General features: G+C 41.5%; 1 protein-coding gene across 8 annotated transcripts in view; it reads right to left on the bottom strand.

Moving 5' to 3' along the window:
- The window catches only part of LOC112254688 (transcription factor COE3), a 72804-nt gene extending 51979 nt beyond the window's left edge, over positions 1 to 20825 (bottom strand). For 4 of the 8 annotated variants that reach the window (XM_042324161.1, XM_042324171.1, XM_042324167.1 and 1 more), the window contains exons 1-6: positions 20159 to 20824; positions 19738 to 19894; positions 19303 to 19366; positions 18840 to 18895; positions 16994 to 17067; positions 15145 to 15213 (exon numbers count right to left, since the gene is read on the bottom strand). In XM_042324161.1, the coding sequence (XP_042180095.1) occupies positions 15145 to 15213; positions 16994 to 17067; positions 18840 to 18895; positions 19303 to 19366; positions 19738 to 19894; positions 20159 to 20289 (551 nt within the window). In that variant the 5' untranslated portion in view covers positions 20290 to 20824. Of the gene's footprint in view, positions 1 to 15144; positions 15214 to 16993; positions 17068 to 18839; positions 18896 to 19302; positions 19367 to 19737; positions 19895 to 20158 lie in introns of all 8 variants that reach the window. The other 4 variants (XM_042324164.1, XM_042324169.1, XM_024427454.2 and 1 more) reach the window with 2 other exon arrangements.
- Between the last annotated feature and the right edge of the window lie 350 nt (positions 20826 to 21175).

Here is a 21175-nt window from a genome sequence, read left to right as displayed (position 1 = left end):
TCCTCCAGGAGACCATCACAGTTACTCATGAGAGAAAGGGCTGATGTGTGTGTAAGCCAGGTCACCGCAGTCTAAATGAACGCAAGCAACGTGGGATGGAGGAAGGAAGAGTGGGGGGAGGACGGGACGTAGTTGCAGGGGGGAATTGTTGATGGAGACGCCACTATGTTGTATGTTGTGATGTACTGTGCTGGCTCTATAGATGTTGAACAACCACATAGCCAGTTTGTCCATACCCTTTTCATGATCCTCTTTCCAAGTTAGTCAACGTCCTTTCTCTTCTATCTATCTGCCTTTTCATTGGATTACAACAACACACACCAATCCTGTTTAGTGGATCGCCCAATGAAATCTTGTGTGTCCCGCTCTCGTTGTCACAGTCGCTGTCTCGTTGGACACTCGCTAGAGGTGAAAGGGCACCAACATGATTACTGTGACACCTGGTAAATGGGTTATCCCTGACACAAGTGGCTCACCACTGGGTTAATTGATCAACTGCTGTTCGACTTCATTAGTCCGACAGAGCAGGCTTAAAGAAAAACACAGAGTGACTGTCACTCTGAATATGTTAATCACGCCTGGGCATGAAGGACCACTCCAGCATTCCTCTCTGTCTCTGCTTCCTAGCCTACTGAATCACATGTCGAACCATCACACCACAGGAAAACTACAGTTAAAACTCTTTCTCTTTGTATCAACTAAGGCTATCTGTCCACGTCTAGAGGAAGGAGAGACAGCGAGGTCTTGGGTGTTATTGAATATAAATATATAATTACCAGTGTAAAGAATTCATAATTTGTCCTTTTCACAAAGGCAGGGTTGTAATGTAGCGCTAGGTGAGCGCTGTACTTGACGTACACACTGGAGGTGAAGGTGTCAGGGGAGAGCTCACTGGAGCGAGAGGAGGTTTTTATTGTTGCCCAGCCTTTCCGCTTAAGTGCACATGGCTTGGAGGAAGCGGGGACCTCCAGATCTGACCCCTGCCCATGTATATTTAATAGGCCATCAGTTGGCCAGGGCAGCTCTCTGATCAGGATTCAGAGAGGGGCTTTGAACACCCCCTGTGTATTCCTGAGCGTGCAGCCTCAAGCTGCTCTCCCCAGCTGTGTCAATCTGACTGTACTGTTACTACAGGCTAACAGACAAGCCAATGGGCTACTACACTACTACAGTCTAATGACTTCAGAAAAAAACACAACAATAGCAGTTGGTGCAAAGTGTACTGTCTATGACCATGTAATGAGTGTAAAAACAAAAATAAATTGTTACATACCGTAACCTTTGCTCTGTGCAGGAAAATTACACCAACCTAATTGTACACTTCATTTCCTTTATGAATGACCAAAAAGCAATCTCACGGTCACTGCACTTTGCACGGCTACAATGGTAAAAATAAAACAAGATGTCAAACAGAAGAGTGTCACTCGTATCTCTTGTCTTCTAATAAGGTGCGCTTTGAGTCAAAGCATATGTGGGCAGCTTTGGGGATGGGTCATTTGACAGGCAATTAGTTTGCGGAGGTGCTATTGACAGGCTGGTCTCGTGTTTGTTCAACAGCTCTGGGTGAGTTCCACGCTACTCTGCTACGTGCAAAGCACCACGGATAGAGAAAGACCTCCTGATCTCTGTGGAAGAGCACTATGTGGGGCACTTGCGGAGAGAGGAAAGAAGGGGAAAGAGATATGGATGCCAAAAGGATATATAACGTTGTTATCAGACAGTGTTGTTACCACCAGTTTTGTATATCGTCATTTAAATAGTTTGAGGGAAATGTCGCTGTTTGATAGTGGGAAGAGGAGTTTAATCTTATGAAACACACAAATGTCCTGTACTGTATATACATATGGACAGCCCCAGTAACCGGTCTGGAGAGTGAAGTCACAAGTTCTGCTGGTCGGCTACCTCGTAGCAAACTAGCGATGCCACTTTCACCATGATCCTTTGTGATTTTTTTCGGCACCATTTAGCCCCATTCAGCGATGTGGCACGCTTCAAAATGTGGCACGCTTAAAATTCAAATACTTTCAGCTTCATGCACCATCTGGGGTTTTCCAGGAATACGTGGATGATGTCAGCGCTATCACTATCTACTCCGAAACACACACAAGCCATTGCTTTTGTAAAACAAACCCAATCAATATCACCATTTGTAACAAGGGATCAAAATGCCTTCACAGAGTTTGGAGGATTGAGGCGGTAAACATTAACCCTCACCCTGTCAGCAGAGCACTGTTCTGTGTTGCAGCCCAAACGTCTGAGTATGTCCCCACTATGGACACACGGTATGAAGTGTGTTATGCAGGTAGATGGACAGGCAATGTCTCAACTGGCTGCCATGGTCCTAGCCTTAACATCAGCCATTATGTGGAGTCATTTAAAAGTAGCATGTGTTTTCTACATAAGCAACAGAAATGACATTTTTATCAACTTTGGATTGTTCTGCATCTATCCGATGCTATATGGAGCTTTAGGAAATGAGCACTAGTCTACGGCTGGCAATGTTGAAGCATATTGTCCCATATAGCAGCATATGCTAAATAGCTCTTCAGCCACACAGATGCCTAGTTGTAAAATAGCTCCTCAGTATGGGTATCTGCACCACCCAGATGGGTCCCAAGCTGTGCCAAACTGCTCCTCGTCAACTGCTATGAACTATAGCGTCACATGACTACCGGAGATACTGAGTCCTTTTCTGTATCGCCTTGGCACAATGGAGCCTCGCTGCCCTATGCATCATCTGAATCCTATGCCTGTCAGGTCTGAGGTAGCTAGCCGAAAGACAAGACTGTCTAATCTGCTCCAAGTGTTGAGGGTTCCATTCAGCCAAGGGAGTACAGAACAAGACTTTTCTCTGGTTTAGTTTGAAAAGCTCTATTCTGAGAGGGCTGATTTGGACGTGCATGTGGGTGTTACTGAGCGAGGCAGATTTCATGGGATATTTAGTCATGATTCCTTGAGTTATTAGTTTCCGCCCTATTTTAATCGCTCCGGACTGAGCCAAAATATCTCGGAGGATTCCCGGAGAGCACTTTTCTTCCACCGTTCAGCAGATTGGAATTTGTGTGTGAGTGCCTCACGTCATTTGAGGTGTCCTTCACAGCTTCAGGGGCCCTAATTCAAACCACATGGAGGGCAGCGTCCGGTTACGGACCTCTCCAGAAGGGCCACGCTCTCACGGGCTGCTGCAGGATGGGAAATGTTGCGTCTCGATGGAAAAAGTCGACAAACATATAGAAGCAGGAGTCACAACATGGCCTGCACACACTCATTCACATTTCGATAAATATACATACACATGTACACATACAAGGACATTATACACACACACACAAACACACACTGATATGCAAGTTTACACTACGGGCCAGCAAGGGCTGCTTGCTTGACATGATGGAAGACTAAGCGCTAGTCTGTAATATTGCTTCTATTCTTCATTGACAATCATATATATTTTTGCTGTTCCCTACCGACTTCACAGGGTTGAACTCTATTTATGAATGATCTGACATATTTCTCGCTCTTTTTCTGACAGGAGTACTCAGAGGAAATTTCAAGGCACCTTTCTCCTGACAAGTAGAAATATCAATATTTGAATAAATTGCAGATTTGGATCTCTTCACATGGATGCACTCGAGCAAGTGTGTGTGTGTGTGTGTGTGTGTGTGCGCGAGTATGTGTGTGCAGAAAGGAGCTCTTTTCATTCTGTTTCCACAGTCTTATCCCCTTGAGCCCGCAGGCAAAAATCTGTATGCAGCATTTCATTAGGGGAGAGCTCCACTGAGTGACATGTGAAGCACACCTCGGTGTCGACCTGATGAAGTTTACTTCCCTCAAACGACAAAAGCCACTTTGTAGAGAGGAGGAAAGGGTGATGGCAGAGCAACAATAAAAAATCATGAATGTTATTTTACAAAGTGACAGGCCAATCTGTACACAAATAGACTATCTTCGAGACAAATGCAGCTTCAGAGATATTAGGGGACTACGTGGTGCTTGGTTAGAACTGACACCGTGGAAAATTATTGCCAATTTTTAAGTATGAGAAGAAGGAACACTGGTTATAAAAAAATATTTTTATTTTAATTGGAAGAGTATACAGTTGTTCTACATTCTCTATATTTGGATGAGAGGTCAACGTTCAACATCCACTGTACTCAGGCTTTCTGACTCCTTCTCCAGCTTTATGTGTCTTTACTGAGAAAGTCCTGCCAATCTGTCTTACGCTGTTAAGTTGCAGTAGCTTCCATCCTATGTGCTTCTGTTGCTGATAGATCACTCGAGAACCTACCCTTCAATCCCCTCAAACACACACACACACACACACACACACACACACACACACACACTACTTTCAACCCTGTTTTTGAGGAGCCTGAGAAATGACTTAGCCATATGAGGTTGCTCAGGTACCAAAAAGGTTGCGACCTCTTAACCCCTATGCTGACCTTCCTGACCTGCATGTCGTACTTTCCCATTCCCAACAGAAAACAAAAACAAATCTTGTCATGCGCCTCTGTGACTGAAAAAAGTTCCCCACTAGCGAGGCAGTTCTTTGACTGTCGTAGAGCGCATGACCTGAGACTTCTGGTAGTCTCGATTTGACAGTTGCACAAGAAAGGTGAAGCCATGTGTGTTGTCCATCTCAGTCTAAACAATCTCCTCTTCCCCATCTCTCTCTCTCTCTCTCCTTATTCCTCGTGGTGTGCACAACTTAATAGACGAGCCATGGTAGATTCCTATTATGGAATCTCTGGAAAAGGGCCCGGACATTCTCTGTTATCCTGGATCTCCATCTGGAGGAGCCACTCACTCTGCCCCCCCTCCTCCAATCTCACTGTGTTGTGGTGAAGCTACGCTGCTGAGATGGCTTTCACTCTCCACTGGATACAATGAGATTGTATTGTCAGACCAGGTTGACTCTATTCGAATTGACAAGCCATTTCAATAACAAAAAACAACAGTGGCATTGAATAAAACATTCCCGTTAGTCTGAAGCCATAGGGAAAACTATAGGGAGGTCTCAAACTGTCCAAATATTTTCTTGAGAGTGGGAGTGATTTGAGAAGCAATGAATGTATACAAATGAACACTTGTTCTTATATTGAATAGGTTTAGATCTTGCAAGGATCCTCTGAAAATGGTCAAGGTTTATCAGGTCAGTTATGAAGGCCCCAAAAGCAGAGGATATGGTTAACAGACTAATAAAGATTACAATCGGGTCAGCCAGTCAGTAATCCCCAGAATAATTTGTGAAAACAAAGCCCGTAGGTCTATAGCATAAACCTCAGCACATCAGAGTGATCGGCACGTGCATAGGGGCCGAACATAATACGGTGTGATTTAGACCATACAATGAGCAGAGAAAATAAATATGCTAAGAGCACAAGGGTGTACTGGCAAGGCCTCTCGGGCTATGTCATCACTCCCTTGTCTATGCAAAGCTTCCCACCCGGGGGAAGGGCCCGTTATTATGAGGGCTCAGCTTCCCTCTAAGAAAGCAAACTGGAGCTGCAGTCCAAACAAGGCCAGCGGTGAAGGAGCAGAGCAATGCCAGGCAGCTCAGGTTTAGCGTCGCCTTCGACCTGGCTGGCCCGGTCCCTGCATAGCCCTCCGTCAGCTTCTCCAGGACAAACAAACAACCAGCACTTACACAGGGACAACCAGGGTAGAGATGGTGCCACAATCACTGATGACGGAGCTCTATTGGATTTGCTTTATAACACAATGTAATGAGTTCCACACCGGCTGGACCAGGGCTGGTAAAAGGTGCCGTGCTGTCCTGTTGGTCTGGCCTCAGTATAGCTCCAAACAGATGGGGAGGCATCCCAAAAATGTGCGCTCCCTCATGTGGTTTTCACTATCATTATATAACTGTAAACTCCTGGATGTCCGAGATTTGGGATCATTTCTTTCAGATGTCCTTAGGTCGGCAACAGGACTCGAAATAGCTGGATGGGAACCGTTCTTTTACAGAGGGTCTGGTGGGGAGGAAGTCAGAAAGATTAGGACTAAGACATGACGCGGTAATGCCAGAATCTGGCGCTGCTAGGGCTGCTCTATACTCTAGGCTCTAATAGTGAGGGTGTGGGAGGGAGAGAGCATGTCTGTATGTGAGGGTGGGATAACGAGAGAGAGAGGACTATTCATATGAAGCCACAGGAAGTCTTATTGTGTTAACGTACAGAAATCAAGCTGTACATGGCAGTTATACCTCCCCAATGCAATGTAGAAATTCAGAAACGGGGCAGGCATTCCTCAATAAATGACTCCTAATAGAAGTGCCATCCCATTAACCCATTTCTATTAGTTTGTTTCACATGACTTGAGTAGATCATTTTTCTGTTGCAGCACAATGGTGTACACTAACCATTTTGTCGTGGTTTCAGACCAAGAACAATTTTTCCTGTCTTGGAATGAAAAAGCTTCTCAAATGTTTATATGGCTCTGGTCCCTGCATGGTAAAGACAAAATCTGTTTTTTCTTCAACCGTATTGAACATGGTGCTGAACAAGCAGAGGAGTGTTTTTAGTGTAAATCAATAGCGATCAATCGGCAGCCTGGGTGTTGAATATGGATCAATATCACACTGGGCCGTAGAGGAGATCTGATTTCATTTGGCAAGAGGAGCGAGCAACAGGTTTCCATAAAGTGGTAATTTAAGACATAGGAACATAAGTCAGATGAATTGATATAGACTAGCCAGGACCTTTCTTGCCACTGAACCAGCACAAGGACATTTCTGTCATATATCATTAACACAGTTGGGGCAGGTTATAAAGGGGGGAGGAGTCAAGAGGACCCCACCAATCCACAATGGAAAGGAGGCTCATATTAGAATACAATAGTATTGGTTAGAACAATCTAATGTTACGGTTTACATAAATATTTAAAAAATGAGAATCTGACTATGCCACCAAAATAGATGTTGAAGTGTTTGTTTTAAATGCAACATGGTTCTGTTTGCTAAGACTTCTGGGAGCGATTATATGATGAGAACAACATCAGATACATACAATAAGGTGGTTTTCATTTTAAAAAATTCATATTTTATAGCATATTGAAATATTTGCACAGTTATGGTCAAATAATTCCTGAATTGTTTTATTTCAAACAATAGAAAATATAGCTCCATAAAACAGAATACAAATGTTCCCAGACTGAATCGAAGATATGTAGAAAGAGGGGTCATCCGTAAATGTATCATATCTATGTGTTTCGTGGACAGCGGGCCACTGTTCCAAATGACAGCATCGTAAAGAAAAACTGAGCTATACTTAGAAATAACTTGTCACTTTTAATAAATGACACTGGTTCAGGACTCTTTCTCTGGGGCTTTTCCCTCAGATCCATCCCAGGCAACCCTTGGGGCCATCGGAGCGGCCAGAAGACCTGCTCGTTTCCTTGAGGTAACTGATGACCCCATCCCACAATTCCCCATCTTTGTCCTGTGACCCCACGCCATGGGAACAAGACCATGTCCGATGCAATCCTCCTCCGACTCTGCTTCCCATCTTAATCTCAGCCATGTCACACTACAAATTGCTACATTCAGAAAATTGAAATAGATTGAGGTGGAGATGGATGGATGGATAGAGGAAAGGGAGGGGGTAGTGGCGTGAGTGTGCATCGACAACCGATCCCATAACAAAAGTACTGGAGGAAAGAACGACTCGGGAGATCCTGGCAAGGAATCACATCACGGTGAACATATTGATCGGATTTATAAAACCTCCAGCCTAATGCGGAACAAATGGCATGGGCGTGAACTGGTACTTAACCATAAAACCCCAGCATTACTCCGTCTCCGATGAAATACCGCATAAAGTATATCCCTCACCAGGGCCTAATGTGCTGTTTTAGGGCCAGATACGACTGAGGTTGACCCAACAGTTTGTTTGACAATTAGGGGGAACCCAATAAGGGTTGAATGGGAGTGAGAACATGCCAAAAGAAAGAAAGAATCGAAAGAAAGGAGACCCCTTTTTCAAAAGGAAGAAAAGCATGTAAAAACAGTTCACTGGCCGATCTAAATGTGATTCATAGGATGTGGGGAAGTTTGAAAAAACTTTTTCACCATTAAATCTTTAAGAAGCCAAACAAAGACTTCTAAACAGCTACAGAGTTTAATTATAAAGGAAAGCTGTTAAATATTTGAGATAGAGCTACATGTTTTATTTAGGTTTAGTTTTCAATAATGTACAATATTCATTGTGTACTGTGTTACACTTGTGCTTCATGGAAATTCATTTCAAATGAATTCATTGCTATAAATATTTTTCAAGTATTATGTTTGATTGTAATGGTATTTTAGGGCAGCTTAATGTAGAGCGTTACCATGATATTCCACAGAGTTATTGGATGTAATAGGAGACAATGGAACTTCATCGAAGCAGAAAAACACAAACAATCAAAATTGTTATTTAAAAATATCACAAATTTTACAAATAAAATGTGTGTGAGTGTGTGTGCGCGCAACAATGTGCGTGTGTGTGTGTGTGTGTGTGTGTGTGTGTGTGTGTGTGTGTGTGTGTGTGTGTGTGTGTGTGTGTGTGTGTGTGTGTGTGTGTGTGTGTGTGTGTGTGTGTGTGCGTGCGTGAGTGCGTGAGTGTGTGAGGGCCAGTGTTGCGCTTTGTCCAGCCTTCATTCCATCACACCAGCTCTGGCCTTGTTTCTGTCAGCACAGCGAACCAGGGGAGTAGAATGAGGGAAGAGAAAGGGAGAGGAGAGGGAGAGAGAGGTATGGGGTGGAAAGGGGGGAGAGGTTGTCTCTGCGGACAGATGGACTGCTCTTTCTCAACACATGTGGAACCATGTTTCGTCTTTCACTGCCGTCAAGCTGGAGCCGAATCCGTCGCTCTGTTGGTCCAGACTAGTTTCTTGTACAACACACCTCACTCTCTCTCTCTCTCTCTCTCTCGCTCTCTCTCTCTCTAACACACACACACATACACACCTCCTTCTCTCTCTGCACACATGTTAAAGTCATCACCCCTGCTCAGCACTAGTAAAACACAACACCCTCGTCTTCTGTGCTGTTGTCAAGTCTTGCCATTAGCTGATGCCCCTGGGGAATCCTATCCCAGTGAGGTGGGTCTCCCGCGGGAACACCAGGCACCACGTTACCTTCAGACGCCACTCATGTGAACCCAAACATGAGAGCATAATTTGGAAAATATAATTTATACTGTGCGTCTTTGTAAGTGTCTTGACATTTACAAACTGCGATAAAACCAACATGAGGGAGGAGGGAATAAGAAACAGAGCAGAATAATTTGAGGTAATGTTTTGCTTAGTGAACAGTATTACCCAATCCTGGATGTTGGAACAGTGGGAAGGAGTTTCTGGCTCCAAGGCTGCAGAGAGGGTCTGGGTTTCATTTTTCACCAAGTGCAAGCCAACAGAGAGCTGCCAAGTACAGCTTTCGCTCTCAACACTTCCTACTCTTCCTACTCTGGCTCAAAAGGAGACAGGTTTCACTCAAACATCACTCTAGTCCAGTCAGGGGTGGCCAGTTTCTTCTCTCCTTTCTCACAGGGTGTCAAAAACTCACATCTGTCATATGAATTACATTGAAAAGAGCCATAAATAAAACGCGAAGAAGGAAATAATATTATTGAGGCATGAACATGAAAAGTTAAAGTGTTTGTGGATGTGGATGTGTGTGCACATGCGTATATGTATGTATGGTTGCATGCGTTCATGCACGTGTGTGTGTGTGTGTGTGTGTGTGTGTGTGTGTGTGTGTGTGTGTGTGTGTGTGTGTGTGTGTGTGTGTGTGTGTGCGTGCGTGCGTGCGTGCGTGCGTGCGTGCGTGCGTGCGTGCGTGTGCGTGTGTGCGTGTGTGTGTGTGTGTGTGTGTGTGTGTGTGTGTGTGTGCGTGCATGTTTTTCCCTAAAGGCAGCAACTTTAATCGACTGCACTTCAAAACTGTATGCTCACCATCCTGAGCCAAATACCATTTCTGTACTGTATGATGCAAGAATCCATGAGCTACACCTCCAGGATTAGGGCTCCCGAGTGTTGCAGCGGTCTAAGGCACTGCATCTCAGTGCCAGAGGCGTCACTACAGTCCCTGGTTTGAATCCAGGCTGTATCACATCCGGCCGTGATTGGGAGTCTCATAGGGCTGCACACAATTGTCCCAGCGTCGTACGGGTTTGGCCGGGTAGGCCATCATTGTAAATAAGAATTTGTTCTTAACTGGCTTGTCTAGTTAAAAATAAAGGTCAAAATAAAAATAAAAACAGCACAACCTGTGCATAGCTCTGACCTCTGCATTGTTTCATTCTCACTTGTGTGTGGATGGTGAATTACACGACATATACAGTGCAATTTTATCACCTTTGTGAAAACATGTAATTTACAGTAGGTAGTTAATAAACCAGAACTCTCTTCACAGGTTATCAAAACACACTTATTTTTTCAGTGTGTAATTAAAATGGTGTCTGAAATCCTTTTTGACAGTCCAGGGCTTTAAATGACATTAAAGGAGACAATTAATTAAATTTTGCTTAATGTCCCCTTTTCGCTGATTCTCATTTACATAGCATTTCCAACGCAAAAATCTGACCTTATAAATACTGGCATTTGTTCAGCTTGGGAGTTAATCTCACTTTTGCAAAAACCAGATGGGAACACACCAACACACCAATTTTTGTATTTGTTGCGTAGAGGGAAGAGAAAGCATATGTGGTCCAACGCAAAGTTATTTTGTTGCAGACAAACATCTCAGACACCAAGCCACTGCACTCTGGGATATGACCTAGTAGATGTTCCGCAAATGAACGATAACGCACAGTCATTTAGAAAATTCAGCACACTAATGAGCAACATAACGAAAAGCTAAGCAAAATTTGCATTAGGCCAAAAACTGAATTGCATTAACACATGAACAGGTGCGGAGAGGCCTTTATAAATGAGCTAAATTAATAAAAACCCTCCCACAGCACAGCCATGTGTGCTGATGACTGAAAAAAATCTAAAGGAAAAAAACAAGTCAATGTTATGAATTATTCAGTAGCTGGGCGGCCTCCAGAGGTCAAAGCTCTTTGACCTTTGTGACAGGAAGTGAAAGGGAACGCGGTTAAAACTGGAATAAGTGGAGCTGACATCTTTTGGTCTGGTCCACGGTCCTCCTTTCTGAATGGGAGTGTACATTGACATGGATGTTAAGACATGTGAACATACATTAGATACAAAATGCATGTATGGGCAGCATGAGCTCTGAAAACACATTCCCTCCTGTGCTATCCTCACCTAATATGCTGCATCTCCTCTGTGATACAAGCAACCTTTGTACTTTGGCAGCCAGAATGAGTCGCTTTCTTTCTTTCTTTTTTTTCCAACAGGATATTCTTATTTTGTATTACAAAATGAATGTGTAAGCCTGGACCATGTATCTAATCTTTCACACAGGAGAAGACAAAAATCAATATTCAGGAGAGTGAAGATAGATACCAGGGCAGAAGAGTCATCACAAATTGAATTATGTTTGGCGTACACTGGCCTACACATACTGTAAATGGGGAAACCACCTAATCAGATATTGTGCACCTCATCACTCTAACTATAGAGACTCAAATGACTGCCTGTATATACCCATGCCCCCACTAACTTTAAGGCGCCACTAGCTTAAAGATGTGACATCCCCTTTCAACAATGACTTCATAATGGGAAGATATGATTAAAGCCAACTGTGAAGTACTGTAGTCATAGCAATAGTGATACAATTACCGACCAAATTCAATCAGTGTCTTTTTGTTTCTGCAAGAGCCAACATAGTTTCCAACATTCCTGATTAGAAGAGCAAAAAATACACACTAAAAACAAATAGTTCGTATAGTGTCAAATAAGGGTTATTTGGCTTGTAACCAAAGCAGAACCCTTTTTGGTGCTATATGGAACCTGGTTCTATAAAGAACCATTAACAAAAGGTTTCTGGTTATGGTTACAACCCTTTTGGGGTCTATACAGATGTATTTTTTATGATTATTTATAGAACCATTATGGATGGTTCTATAAAGAGGCTTTATATGTTCTATAAAGAACCTTTCTCAATCTCAAAGGTTCTTTGTAGATCCATTACAGGGTTTTTTTATTCTGGTTCATTCAACAAGTTGAATCAGGTGTGCTAGCTCTGGAATGGCTGGGGGTGAGAACTACTGACTTAGTCAACCACTTAGTCAACACAAAAAGAGTTGTGCACAAACCACACCACAAAATAGTTGAATGAGCCACCAACCCTAAATTTGAATTATCAAGAGGAAAGAACCATTTAAGAAAAAATATCAATTGTTTGAACAGCAAAGAACAATTGAAGGGCTCAATGGGATCTTTGGGTCAGTATAGTTGTACATAGAACCCTCACCTTCCCCCCAAAAAACCTTGAGGAACCCTCATTGTTATGTGTGTATGTATGCAAAGACTGACAGAACATACAGATGTAGGATCTTAATTTGATCACCCTGATGCAGGAGAACTTTCCTGCAATGCAGGAAATGTAAAACTTTTAGTGTATTTTGGGTTTAAAAAGGCTTCTGATGTTTCAGACATGATTTCCCTTAGGAAAAATGGAACAACCATTACAAAAAATGTCAATTAATTATAATCAAATAATTCAAATTTCCTGTTGCTGCATGATTATTTTCCTGCTGTAGCAAACTGTCTCAAATTAATATCCTACATCTGTAATAGACTTTAATTTTACAATCAGCACAGAAGATAGGGTCAGCCTTTCCCCAGCAGTACAGAATGTCCCTTCACACACACAAGCTCACACACATGCAGACACACACACACACACACACACACACACACACACACACACACACACACAAAATAATCCCATTCTTTCCCCAGAAAACAAATATGAATAATGTAATGACATCAAAAGTCACTTGTGAAATATTTAAAGCTCCTCCAGCCCTGAAACTGTGACAGCTGTTAGGCGTATGCTGTATCTAACAAACTTTTTTTAAAGAATTCTTTCCCTTTAAAAAATTCCTGAAAATCTGCATCAAACTCAGAGAGAAAATAGGGTAAACAGATGTCTGGCTTGACCACAGGAAAATTGGACACATTTGGAATGATAGGTTTCCCAAACTTAGTCGGATATGCCAGATCCATGGGAACGCCAGTTAATGTCTTGATAGATGCCAGCTAGCTGTGTATGCTTTCCCCTTGTACCATCTGGGAAAATGTTACAGCGAGGAAATGCCATCAATGATTCACTCCAAATCTGTTTCTTAAAGGTTGTGCTATGCTACTCTTTCTCTAGGAAATGTGGCAGAGCTGAAGATGTTTTATACTGTAATGTAGGCAGCTATCTAAGACATGACTGATTCAACAATCAGTCTTTTCTTCACACAGTCAACTCTCAGCTCTCTTCAATTTAAAATAATCACTTTTAGCCAGAAGCAACTGCAGCACAGGTGCCACTCACAATTTGCATGAGAAACAGACAGAAGAGTGTGTAACATATTGAGGCTTCACCAAATCTCACCCATATGTTCACTGAAAAGTACTGTATCAGGATGGTAAACTGGGTGACATGTGTATGCAGTACAGTAAACGTCAGTTATTTTGTGTTAATCCCGAAACTCCACAACTAGCCTTGTTGCAACCCCCTCTAGTCAGTGGGAAGTCAATGGGAAGTAGTGTGGGACTGGGAGGGTGAACTGATCTGCTCATAGTTACGACATGGAGACAATGGGAGGGCCTAATGAGGAACATATGCTTTTGTGATTCAACAGACCTGCTCATTGTGCAAGGAAAACGATACTCTACTCCCATTCACTCCCGTCACAATAAAAATCGGAGCCTTTTTTCAGAGCTGGTTGAGCTTACAATATCCATCCGCTTCTCTTTTTTTCTGCTTTGCATTCATTTTGGCTATTGTACTTATGTTCCCAGTTTTGTCCCACAGATTGAGGAACAATAGAGTGTGAAACATAACTCAATGAAGGCGCTGAGGCAGAACATATCAAACTTAAAAGCAGCAGAAATCAGTGCGATGTTTATCTCTCATACTTCGTTTCAGTGTGAACAATGTATCCAAAAAACTACACTAGTCTAATAAATGAGATAATCAACTTCATGAGAAGGCATGATGAGAGCCATTTGTGCATTTATTTGCATGATAAAGTGTTTCCTTGGGCTGCTCAATTTAAATCACATACATAATACCCATAACATAATGTTACATCCAGTCCTACATAATAGAGGAACACCAGCTCTCCTAGTAGACAGAGAGAGAGAGGCATCTAGAGAAGCAGTAGCTGTGGTAATCCAGCCAGGCAGGCATCCATGGCAGCTCCTACTTCCTGATGCATGAGAAGCTGCTGGAGTGGCGGCAACAACTGTTCAGCCCTATTTGATTACTAATAAGAGAGTTGTCCCCTCTGTCAGATACCAGGCATTCTCCACTAAGTAAACAGTGATTCTGGCTAGTCAAACATTAGCATTGCTGTCTCTCCCCACACCATGGTGAGAGTTAGTTAGGCTCTATGGTGAAGATATTCCCTCCTACACACTCGTGGGCACGCACAAACGCACCCACATTCATTTTTCAGCTGTGAGATAGAGGAGTCTGAATAACAGTTATACTGTGTGGAAGGAATGTAATAGCCAATATGCAGTTTATGTTCTCTGAATATCCAAATCCTGTAATCTATGTGACATATTGTAACCTAAAGGTTCAAAGCAAAATCCCTGGCACAAACTCTTATCACAACAGAGCCCTAACCACCTTCACACACAATCTTAGCATTGCCGAACCTTAGAGAATAGTAAAAACTAGATAATGACCACTTCGATAGACAAAGAGAAAATGAGAGACAAATATCATCATAAACCCTATAGATAATTAGATGAATACCCCGCCCTATGCACCTGTGATTGAACACCCCTCTCCAGGTGGTGACTGCCCCCCTGAGCACAGGTAGCTGGGAAAGACCCCCCCCCCACAAACCTGCTTACAGAACAATCAGCCACAGTTCCCACAGAGTGGACCAGAAGGTTGGAGTCAAACCCACCTGGGCACCCCAACACTGCGGAGTTCTCACTCACTTCCCAACAGAGCATAAGGCTGAATCTAACACAGGTCACAATCACAGCAGCATGGAGAAGACATGGAGCAGAGCCTACCTGTCGATGATCACAGGGTCTGACGGAGTCTCGTTCCTGTTGCCACAGCTCTTCTTGTCACAACACCGGCTAGGGGAAGAAAGAACGTTTGAGATCACAACAGTGGCTGTTACTGTTTAGAGTGAAAGTTAGACCCTTAGAAAAATGTATATTGCTTTCTAAGGCAAAACGTCATTGTGTTCAATTTGGAAACAAAAACTAATAGAGAAATAACATACACTAAATCTATCCTTTCATGGATGCTGATAGAATAACAACATGTTGTGGTAAAGTGTTTGCCTTAGTGCTTGAGAGGAGGGAAGTAGAAGGGAGGGGAGGGGGGATTGGGCCAGGAGGCAGGGGAGTCACTTTTCACAGCTTCAGCTTTTGTTTACCTCTAATTGCCAGGCTGCTATTTCTGGGGGAGATGCAAGAGGCCACCCTCAAACCAATATTTCTGCGGGGCATTTATCAATTACGGCCTCAAAAGCACTAATCTATCCTTCATCACGTTTCCACCATCTTTTCTCTAAACCTACACTATACCTCCAGTTCTTTGATAAGGAGCTTTAATTCAAACTGAAATTAAACACAACTATACTGCTGCTTCCCATTTGAAATGAAAATGTATATTTGTATAATGGCTGCAGGTCTAAATGATATTTGATGCCATATGGCAAGGAAAGAAAGACAAAGCATGTTTCACAACATGCAGACAAGAGATAGTTTGAGTGGATTTTACAATAATACTGCATAGAAGTGCAACAATATACTTAATGCTTTACCAGAGCAAAAGAGAACAGAAGAATACACCCATGGAGTAGGCCTAGGATACTCATTACCTCATGCCTTCTTGAATGATTATAGCTTTCACTCAGTGAGTAGGTTAGTCTTCATATGCCTCTACAGAATGCAATTTCTCTTTGACATTGACAGTACAGATTACCTCTAGAAAGCACCATATTCCATGTTAGATTTGGGCAATATTTAGGGAGACCTCTTCTACATTTTGTGCCTTTAATGACTAGATCATTCAAGACTGTGCAATTTTGGTGCTTATTTGTGATATGTCAATAAATAATCTTAGTATGGCAAAAAATAAGGCTTTGTTTATTCATTTACACTTAATTTTCAACATATTGATACAGCCTAACCAATACAACTGCACCGGTTATACTCAAATAGAGTATAGGCTAGTCTTGCACATCACGATATATCCTCTTCATGATATATAATCAATGTCAAATATCACCATATTCGATTTAATGATATATGGACAAACCCTATTCCACGTGTCACAAATAAGTGATGGATGCATGTAAACTATTTTGTATGAGTGATGAGATTATGTAGACTTATTAAAAAGGCAAATCATTCTCAGTTCTAGGTTAATGCACTTGCTCTCAAACAACTTGAACAATGCGACAGTACAACAAAAGAAAGGTTAAACCGACAGTATCCGAATTCAATTCTCACAAATCTCACAATGAGCGCAACAATAAACAACATAAAACGGTGTTCCTTTTATTATCAACGACACCACTGAATAGCAGCAGAACATGAGAGCTTGAGATTTTTACGTTGTTAACTGACGCTAAAAAGTTCGCTGATCACCAATGGCAGGTGGGATCAACCAAGGCCTGACTCCATGTTTTGAGGCGCAGACTCACTGGCATCAGACTAATATTCATATATTCAACAAGAGACCCTGTAGGCTACAACTACCCTGGGTACCAGTCTGTTTGTACTCCAATACTTGTAGGCCTTCTCCGCATATGGCAATATGATAAACAAGTGTGGGAAGAAAATAAAGAAATGCACTGTATACTTCTTTAACAACGATGAGTTGGTGGAGAAAAAAAAAACTTACCTGCACATAATTTCGTGCGTAAGAAGAACTCTGCACATTTCAGGGTTTTTGTCTTGACCCTCGTATATAATCGCCTTTGGGAAAAATAAAGACACGAATATGTAGGCTATATTAAATACATATAATGAGCAATTGTATATAATCATCTTTACAGTAGCCTAAATGTAAACGGCATTTAAAACCGAATAGTCAAAAACAAGTGCCTCCAAAAATTAAACTACTGTTGTTATTGGTGAAAAATAAATATTGTCGTCACTGCTGCAAAACTAACACTGTGATACATTTTAAATAGTGTCATGATGTAGACCAAAGCCTACGAAATTAATAACATGTTACAATGTTGGTCCAATGATAATAACAGATGATGATGATGGTGATAATGATGATGATGATGATAATAATAATAATAATTATAAGTATAAGTATAATAATAAGTATAATATTATAATATAACAACGTATATATTTTGTTGTTATAACATTATATTAAGAATACTTTTTAGGGGGAGTTTTTCATAAGGGACGATCCAATGACGTGTCATCAATATGGTTATAATCTGCAGATATTTGGGGGAAAGTGTTAATGGGCAATCTGTTGTTTATTTTTGAGCTGCTAACAATGATCTTTCTGTGGATAAAAAGCGGTGTCTGGCGGTGCGGTTGAGTAATTTTTGAGCATTGGCTGAAACAGATGGTGTGCAGCTATCAGTTGTGCCGCTCTCCCTCCCTCGGTTCCTCCCTCCCTCTATTCTGAAGAGTCGCTTTGCTCCCCTTTATTGAACTAGCCTACCTAGCGCAAAGACGCATGTTATACGGCACTTCTATATTCAATTGAAGACAGTTTGAATGTGTGGTCTATGATAAGGAGAAAAAATACACAATTACACTCCGAAATGTTGACGTCCTATTCTTTCTGGGATGGAACCCCACTTGACTTTTTGACGGCTTTGTTTTTTGTTTGATGAGCACCGGGCGATTATATATACTGGTTTGATTTATGTCGATATTTGCAGCTGCAGAAACAGAGAAATCCATAAACTGCTTGTTCTGCGTCATTGACTCGGATCATTCGCAGAGGAATTTTCCCTCGGAGTGGTGGAAGCTTTAACGGCTCTATTTAAATGGATCTGCTGTAACCCTCGGTAAATTAGTAGTAATAACAACCACCATGGTGGAAAAGTCTAAAATAATAACTTTTTATTTTTTCCCTAGTTAACATCATGTGATGAGATTTGGGGTTTAATTTCGTGAATTGTTCTACGAGTGAAAGTGTTTCAGCTACGTGAGCTTTTTCAAAAACTCTTCCCAAACATTATATGTGTTTAATATGGGTCATGGGTCAAGTTTAGCAACATGCCTAAAAATCACAGATTAGAATAAGGGGCTCAACAAGACAACACGACTACTTGTAACTCCATATCAATAAAATAGCCCAGGCCTACTTTATTTTACAATAGCCTATCATATCTTATATTTTTTTTAATAAATAGGCAAAAAAAAATTCATTATATCATTATCGGAAGAAAGTAACGACATTACAAACCAACAATCATAATTTATATTGTATAGGTACACAATTGTAGGCTAAATTAATGGTAACTTAATGCTTGATTCATTTTACATATGTGTCGCGCAAAAACAGGATATAGGCCAACACGCAATCTATATATAAAGCCATTTTAGTCAATGCACGATTGCATAAAGAAAACCCATCTCATAAGTTATACTACGCATGTGTGATGAATTGCACAGGTTGTGTAGATTTGCACAATGCAGGTGATGTATAGAAAGAAGCAATGTTTCTCGTGTAAGCAAGCTGTATGAATATAAGAGTAAAGGCAGTTTACCTGCTTCGTCATGGAGTCGATTAACCGTATGAAAAGATCCTGTTCTGTTCTGACGCCTGGGGAAGGAATATAACAAGCTTAGGCAAAGGTGTAGGGCTGTGTGAGATGTACATGAATGCTGATGATAAAATAAAAAATCATTCATATAAAGTATATAAATATGTATATATATATATTTTTTTTTTAAATATATATATATTTTTTACTCAGAACATTTATACATCTATAATCTGCATCATAAATTATTTTACCTGGACATTTAAACAATGATTTAGAAAATAAATGAATTGTAAATGATAATAGGGATGATAACGATGATGGTGATGATGATTACAAAAATAATAATAATGATCATCATCATCATCATCACCATCATCATCATCATTATTATTATTATTACTATTATTTATAGGCTTTATCTTTTGGGTAATATTGAATTTATCTAAATAATTGTTTCACTCACCATTGCTGTACAACAATTGTAGTTTGTAGTGTATCCCATTGTTAGTTTTTTCACTGTTTGGTTCCTGAAAATAACCAACATTGAGATAGATGATGGTCAGCTGAAAATAAAGCATCTATCTATCTATCTATCTATCTATCTATCTATCTATCTATCTATCTATCTATCTATCTATCTATCTATCTATCTATCTATCTATCTATCTATCTATCTATCTATCTATCTATCTATCTCTCTGATACTTCATCATTTTAAATGTATAATTTGTCAAAAATAAGACTTACAACCACTCTCCTATCATCGACGAATGAGGGTTAAAAATCGATATTGCACGTGACCTGCTTTATTGACCCACAGCCATCTCTATGTACGTCAAGTTCATTTCAAAGTAAAGATTATGAAATTCAATAAACGATATTCTCATGAAGCGCTTACTTTATCTTTCTCCACAAAGTCCACATAAGCTGTCCTTTCGATCTCCACGGGTTGACCCTGTCTGTCATACAGTGCCAGGACGAAATGGAAAAAATTGGATTTTCTGAGGTTGGAAGGTGGCTGCTTTTCATAATGTGCCCGTGCCAAGCCAACACCACTGCAGGAAGAAAACAAGAGACCATCTCGGTTAAGTATCAGACACGGGAGACAGATGATGGAGCTAATGAAAACAGTGGAGATGTGGAAGCACGTTTGAGTACGAGAGATTTCTTGATTTGTCACAATAAGGGTAATCTGATGTAATGAAAGAGGGGAGAGCCGAAGGGGGACATTGGGAGACCGTAATTGATACAGAGTATTGAGGGGATTGAGGGTCGATATGAGAAATGCGTGAGAAAATCAGATGATTTGGCATGCGTACCTTTGGGCGGCTGTGTTCGCATCCACCACCCCAGCTGTGTGCATCCATGAGCGGACAGAATTCAGCCCACCCAGCGGTTCCTCCTTCATCGTTGTCCCACCCCGCGATATAGTTTCCTGAATCCCAAACATTTAGAACAATTTACGTGCAAAGAGCCTCCTGTGAAATTCGGTAAATAAACGTCCAAACGTGTTATCCTTGAGGGTTTACGGGATAAGTCGTAAATGCCGTCTGAGCCTTGCAAGGGGAAAACCAGGTCCACAGGTCTCGCCTCCCTTTTCAATCCGTCCTGGGTTGCAGCGATGTGAACAATTCTCAAAGTACTCTACTTAGTTGGTGTGGAGTCCACAGACTGGAAAAGTGACTTGTTCAACAGACTAGGCTTTTTCAGTGGCTATTGTTCCTTCTTTTTGTTGTGCTTATTCACAGAAAAATTCGATAGCTGTTGTTTGTGTGTGGATGATGCTCTCAAAGTAGCGACATCCCTGAAGCACCACATCCAAAACCTTCAGGACACTTGAATAAACCACTCCTGGTATTGAAAGGTGCTGCTTCTCCAAAAGACAAGCACACGCAGAAGCTGGTCACCGTGGAGGTGTTCCCGGTACACAGGAGAGGTGGATAAGGGGCCTTTCGCGTCGTTGCAGGATGGAAGGGAACATGCAAAACTAAGCCCTCTTTCCCCGAGGACTGAAATCTTTCCCGGGAGCCAAAACTCTAAACCCACGGGAGAGACTCAGTCAGAAAATGACGCTCATGGGGCGTGGCTTTTACCATATATGGAGCTCTGACGATTCCTGTCAAGCAGTGGCGCTCGACTGTTCGAGTATTAGCCTATAGAAGCAACCTGAGAACACTCGCTCTACTTTTCTCTTGCAATGTGGTGAGTTGATTTTTTTTCTTCAATGATATGAATTCAACGAGGTGTAACCATCACACAAGATTCATTCACTACATTAAAAACCTATTCCTGTTATGGTCATTTGTCTATTGTGAACGCGTGCTTATGGTAGGCCT

This window comes from Oncorhynchus tshawytscha, linkage group LG01, assembly GCF_018296145.1.
Source record: "Oncorhynchus tshawytscha isolate Ot180627B linkage group LG01, Otsh_v2.0, whole genome shotgun sequence".
NCBI classification, from domain to species: domain Eukaryota; kingdom Metazoa; phylum Chordata; class Actinopteri; order Salmoniformes; family Salmonidae; genus Oncorhynchus; species Oncorhynchus tshawytscha.
Note: the sequence above shows the minus strand (reverse complement) of the source record. Positions and strands in the feature narration are given on the sequence as shown.